The 6,785-nt window shown below is 38.6% G+C and overlaps 1 protein-coding gene across 1 annotated transcript in view; it reads left to right on the forward strand.

Annotated features, from left to right (window-relative positions):
- PNG1 (peptide-N-glycanase 1) overlaps positions 1–6,576 on the forward strand; it is a 303,302-nt gene extending 296,726 nt beyond the window's left edge. Inside the window, exons 15-16 of the mRNA XM_089457702.1 lie at positions 5,856–5,990; positions 6,106–6,576. Of these exons, the coding sequence (XP_089313828.1) occupies positions 5,856–5,990; positions 6,106–6,214 (244 nt within the window). The 3' untranslated portion in view covers positions 6,215–6,576. The remainder of the gene's footprint in view (positions 1–5,855; positions 5,991–6,105) is intronic.
- Positions 6,577–6,785: the final 209 nt, after the last annotated feature.

A 6,785-nucleotide genomic window follows, 5' to 3' on the forward strand; every position in this document is an offset into this window, starting at 1 on the left:
CAGTGGGTCGAAGCCCAAAGTGGAGGAAGATGATAATGCAACCCTTGCATCGAAGGGACAACAGGGGCGACATAGACGAAATAAGGACATCTCCAAGGTGAAGTGCTTCAAATGTGGTGAGATGGGCCACTATGCATCCGAGTGTCCTTTGAAGAAAAAGGACAGGGATGAGAAGCATGATCCTAAGGTTGCGTCTGCAAAGATTGAACAGGAGGAGTTCGCCATGACAGCTAAGATACCTCCAGGAGGGAGGTGGGTTGATATAGAACTGTAGTTTGATAAAACCACAAATGGGCAGGATCCTTGAGGAGCCCACTTCTTAGATCGTCACCTTGCTACGGGAGCCCATGATCAGTAGTAGCGGGATGGTGGAGTTTCAGTTGGTGCCATGGAGTGTTGATTCAACAGATGCAGTGGTTAGTAGAGCCAGAATGTGAGCAGCGCAGAGCAGAGAGGCAGCAATGCAAGGAGGCACAGTGCAGAGCTTCAGCAGCGCGGTGGCTTCAGAGGCAGCGTGGGACTAGCGACAGTCAGGATTTCAACATCGAGGAGTATGCATTGGATACTTGTCTAGTTTTGGGTGTTTTCAGTTGCTTATCTCAACAACTGAGTTGCAGTACGAATGCAATGTTAGCAGTGGCAGTGTTAGCAACATAGCAGATGCAGTGTTTGAGAGGGCGCTGCGATACAGATGTAGCATTGGTAGTGGCAGTGTCAAAGGCAACAGTTTAGTAGCATCAACAATGCAGTAATTGGTGGACAGTAGGTCAGACATCAGCAGCGCAGAGGACAATGCTTCAGAGTCCGAGCAGTATGCAATAGTAGTGTATTGCTAGAGCACATTCCTTGCTAAGAGGGAGTGTTGATTTGGGGTAGCATCGGATGTGCTCTAAGCCTCAAATTTTGCAGGGAGGCTTGGGCATAGGTATTCCAAAGAACCCAGAAAGCGTTTTGGGAAATTTTACCCAAAATTGATTTTATTAAAATTATTAATATTTTTAATGGGGTTTCTAAGTCTAAACTTAGGAAAATTAAAATAATAATGGGTATTAATCTGATTAGGGGTGAAACTTCTAGAAAAAGCCACGGATCAAGCCAAAACGATATGATCTTTTGATTATGTTTTAATCTAGGTCATTGGTTGTCTAACAAGAAGATATAAGAAGGGGCTTGAGGGTTATTTGGAAAATACACGGAGAGATAGAAAATTGATTTTCTAAAGTGAGAAGTTCTCAGGAGGAAAAATCGATTGAGGAAAACTCTTGCAATTGAGGGGTAGGGATAGCAGCTTCGGAAGAGGGAGATTCTCAACTAGAGATACACCAGCAGAGAGAGGCAGTAAGTGATCCAGAAGCCTTGACACAGGGCCAGAAGGGCTACATAGAAGTGATGTAGAGGCAGAGAGAGAACGCCGCAAATCAGCGCAGAGGGTCAGTTTCAGCAGCCGGAAGGCGGGGTGTGAGACTGGGATGCTGAGAGCAATGACTCTAGGCTACTAATTGAATCCTCAGTTGGGTGACACAGTGCCTGGAAGGGTTGACGCTTGGACAGCGTAGAGGCAGCGCAGTGCTTGCTAGGGGCACTTCATCCAGTAGCCAGTTCAACCAGTGTTTCTCAGTGATTGTGTGAAGTAAAACTCACAAAGCTTCTGCCAGTTTTTCTCTTTGTAACTAAATAACCCTGTGAGGTATTTAGTGACGTATCCAGATTTTGCTACTACTTAATAATAATAAACCCTCAGAGTTGTTGCACCAATTTTCCTGCATTGGGTTTTTCTGGGGACTTTTTGTCCAAAAATAATTGTGTTCTATGTGTTTCTATTTTCCTTGCTCAGTTTCTATGTTTCAGAATCATATTTAATTGGTGTAGGTTGCGTCAGTAATTTGCTTCGATATTTCATGAAGAAATCTGAAATAAGTTTGTAATGTTATTTACAATCTATGAGGAGTAGATTCAACTAGTTGCAGTAGGATTCTTGAGATTATTAGATCCTAGGAATTTTCATAGATGTGCCTTGGATTGGAAGTCTTATTGAGGATGCACAACATATCCACAATTTTGTACAAAATCATACCAATGCCGTCACAATCTACAAAGAGTACACACATCTATCATTGTTGAAGATTGCAGATACACAATTTACCTTTGCATTCATCATGTTGAACAGGTTGAAGGAGGTCAAAACCGCTCTTGGAGCCATGTTTATTTTAGAGTTTTGGACTTTTTGGAGAAAGACAAATCATGTAGCCTCAAAAAGAGTCAAGGACACAGTGTTAGATGATGCTTAGTGGGAGAGGGTAGATCTCACTATTAAGATCATGGACCCTATCATTGCTTTCATTGCTTTGCTATGATTTGCGGATACAGAGCAACCCATCCTATAAGAGGTTTATGAGGGATGAGATTCCATGATTGAGTCTGTGAGGACCATTATTTTACTGAGTTAGTGCCCTGAGTATGAGACATCATCAGAGTCCTTCACCAGCATACAAGGTATTCTTGTCAGCTAGTGGGAAAGAATTGCACACCTTTGCATTGTTTGGCTCACTCATTGAACCCAAAATACTACAGCCATGAGTGGCTGAATGACATACCTTCCCGCAGATTCCCTCCTCACATGGATGATGAAATTTCATAAGGGAAGAAAGATGCATTAAGACATATATTTCACGATAGAGCATCCCTTGATGAGGTGGAGGATGCCTTTGCAAAGTTTTCCACTGGCACTGGGCGATTTGTAGGTTCTAATGTGATTAGAGCCAAGGGGGCTAAGAAGCCTTATTCTTGGTGGGCAACTCATGGGGCAACATGCCCTCCTCTACAGCAGTTATCCATGAGGCTCCTCTCTCAGGTTACTTCATCCTCTTGTTGCGAGAGGAATTGGAGCACATATGGGAATTTGTATAGTTTGAAGAAGAGCAGACTTGAGCAGTCCAGGGCAGAGACAATGGTGTATGTGCACACCAACCTTCGTCTTATTTACAAGCAAAGGGAGGAGTGGTTGAAGGGAAAGACAAAGATGTGGGATGTGTTTCCTGATGATATGGGTTTGGACAACAATGTTGAGTTGGCATTGGCCAACTTGGATCTTAATGAACTAGTGCTAGAGCCTGTCACTTTTGATGATGGTGATACTCTTGAGGGGTCATCCTCCACACCAGCAGATGCAGAGATTACATTGGATACAAAGGAGGAGGACGTAGAGGAGAGCAGTGGTGACCATGATAGTGATGTTGATTTCGATGATGATGATAATGATTGATGAGCTACCTACTACCTTGTAGTTGTTTTGTATTTGCTATTTTTATTTGCCATTGGCATTCCTAGTCAAGAGTCTTTAGGACTCGGTACCTATATAACACATTTTGATTTTGATGATTTAATGAGAAAACTGCAGTTTATTATTAATTCTTGTCTTTCTCGTATTGGATCATTGATGAATCTGTCACGATTGTATTTGTATGCATAATGTTACAAATTTACAATGTAGAATCTAAATGTATATCTGAATTTGTATTATCATGAGAATTTGTGTAACATATATATATATATATATATATATATATATAGATAACGTGTCATGTTTTGGGTGGTCTATGTGCCCCGTGTCAGACACTCAAATTTGCGCATACTATGTCTCGTGTCCCCATGTCTGGTGACTTACATATATATATATATATATCATTCGACCTCCTCCTCTTGGCACTGTTCCACCACACATACAATACATCTTCTGATCTATGTGAAGGAGGAGAAAGGACAAGAAGGACGAAGACTAATCCAGCATTTCTCTCTTTTGACTTCGCACATGTGACCTTTCTCTCAGTTGACTTTGCACGTATGACGAATTTCTGGGCATATCAAGCAGCAGGTCTGAGTTTTTCTGGGTTCAAGAGGAGCAAAGCAAATCAGGCTGAGACTTTTGGGAAGCATATTGACTTGATCAGAAGACATTTTGACCAGGGATCTCTTGCTCGTCTGTTTGACTTTATTTTGACTAGAAAAGGTCAGTTGTATCTCTTGTTGAATTGAAGAATTTCTCTAAGGAAAAGGTTGTTGGGTTTTTCCCCAAGTGGGTTTTCCCAAGGTAAAATTCTGTGTTTCATGTGTTTGGCTCTCTTTATGACCCTACTGTTATTTATTGTTTCTAATGTTGAGATCTTCTATGTAATAGCTTTATGATGAATGTGAACACAAGAAATATTAATTTAAGAAATCATAATAAGTAATAATCAGATTAAAATGTCACGAAAAATCAACAGAAAACACTGAAGTAGTGTCGGATCTGTAAAAATTTTGCCCATAAAAAGATGAATTTGCTAAAAATAGTCAGATCTGCATCAGATCTACCAAATTACTGCTAAAAAGTATTGTATCAGTCAAAATATTGCCTCTATTTTGTAAAACTTGACTCTAAAATTAATAATTAAAAAAAAACAAAAAACACAAACTGGGTTCAATTTTAAAGTAGAAAATAAGAAATGGGTTTCAACCAAAAAATCAAAACCTATCTTCCTTTGCTTGAACTACCTTTAAGTTTCCCAGTGAGTGTTGAAAAGCAGATTCACCGGGTCATTGATCTGCGTAGTTCCAAGGCCTTCACCTGCTCCTCCTTTGACTTCACCTCACCGTGGCTCTGATGGCATATTAAAAAAAATTGAAACAAATAAACCAATAACACAAGGGAACTTGGAAGAGATAAATACTTGTACCATGAAATGGAGAAAGCATGTCGTTTTTTGGTAAAGAAATGACATAAACCCCAAGTACACAAGCGCTAGGTGCATAAACCCTAAAGTACCTTACTTTAAGTTATTATTACAACACTAAAGAATAAGTTAGACTAAGTCAATGAGTGATTTTACTTAATATTTCTCAGTCTACAGTCTAAATAACAACTATGAAGTAAATAACTCAGCACTAATGCTGATGTGATACATGGCATTAAGGTGGCTGAATATGAATATATATGTAAAAAAGTTAAAAAGGATAACAGCCCAGTGTGGATGAGCTGTGTAAAGTCCAAGCTTTTAAATTAAAATATAAAAATAATGTAAAATCTGTAATGTAGATTTTTTATTTTTTTTAAGAGAATAACACACGACAGCAATGTAGATTCACTTTTATTTAGGATATTTTAAACACTAACATATCTACATAACAATTTCATTTGATCTCTCTTGGTGCTGAATAGATCTGCAGTTCGGATGGATATATTATGTTAGGCAAAATAGTAAATTGGTTGGTGTCTTTCTGCAAAACCTACTGTCCAAGATCTATAGTTGACATCAGGCCACCTATTTATATATCTCAGTCTGTCTAGCAAAGGTTGGATCAAACCAAATTTTTGCTTCCAGCAGCAGAGCTGTAGAAATGTCTCCTGTCTCCTGAGACTTGACAACTAACTTTGCACTTTTCCTGTGTCTCCTTTACATTTTATTTTTCCTTCTGCAATGTTTCTTCCCCTTTCCTTCCTTTTTAATTGCAGACAATTGTTGATAAACTTTAATATATTTCATTTGGCCAAAGCCGGAGATCAGAACTTGGAGTATTCTATGGCTTTTAAGTCACGCTGGGATTTTGTTTATAAAGTCTGCCGAGAAAGATTATGTTCATATCTACAAATACAAATTAGTTCGGTTAGGGCTCATATAGAGCTTAATTGGTCTTAAAATTTTCCACATAGTGGGCAATGGAAGCTGACCCACTTAAATGCAAGCGAATTTACTGAACATATTTGGTTTCTGCTAAGAGCCGATATAAATATAGTTTTCAGTAAATGAGTTGTGTCTGAATCTGCGAAAAGACTTTCCGTAATTTGTGCATGCAATATTTCTAATAATATCCTTCTGCAGGGTGTTAGAAGGAAGCAGTGATGGGGGTCAAACTTGGTACGTTCTTGATAGTCAAAAGTCGCAGTTCTTTGAGATGCGGTTTATGCGTAAAACTTTTATAGTTACTCGAGAAAAGCAGATGTGCAATGCTTTCAGGTATATTTTCTACAAGCTTTCTTGAAGGGAATATGCATGGCTAGAATTTAGAACCAGTGTTAATCAACATCGTAACACAAGATACAGATTGCTAAAATAATTTTCACATGAACAGGTTCAGGTTTTTATCAGTGCGAGATACCAGTGCTACATCTCGACTACAAGTTTCTTGCATTGATCTGTATGCTGAACAAGACCAGGCCTTCATCAATAATTCTTTATAGTGGCATTCTGAGTAGGTTATACAGAACACAAGACCCACTGTCATCTTTCAGCTTACTTATAAGTTATAACTGTATTGTATACAGAGCAATTCATGGTATTTAGTATTTAGAGCTTAAATCTTCAACAACTGGAGAAATCGATGTCCCAATACAAAGCGGGGACTACAACATATATCTGTCAAGCATGGCTATAAATAATGTAACTGTATTGTATACAGAGCAGTTCATGGTTTTTAGTATTTAGAGGTTAAATCTATCAACCGGAGAAATTGATGTTCCAATACAAAGCAGTGACTACAACATATATCTGTCAAACATGGCTATAAATAATGTCAAAATGAAAATAGTGTATTACAAATTTACCTGCCCTCCTAAACCAGTTGAATGTTTTCTTTTGGTGGAGGTTGTTATTTTAATTGTGAAGGAGGCTACAATGTAACATTGGCTATAATCTGGTAGTAGGCTTAATGATTCTATGCATGGGATATAATGATATTATATCCATTAGAACTTAACTTTTGTTTGGATCTCGAGGAATGTTTACTTTGTTAAGATATGATTCAACTCTACT

Source organism: Pinus tabuliformis, chromosome 7 (genome assembly GCF_031772625.1).
Source record: "Pinus tabuliformis cultivar Carrire ecotype Pingquan chromosome 7, CPIR1, whole genome shotgun sequence".
In the NCBI taxonomy this organism is placed as follows: domain Eukaryota; kingdom Viridiplantae; phylum Streptophyta; class Pinopsida; order Pinales; family Pinaceae; genus Pinus; species Pinus tabuliformis.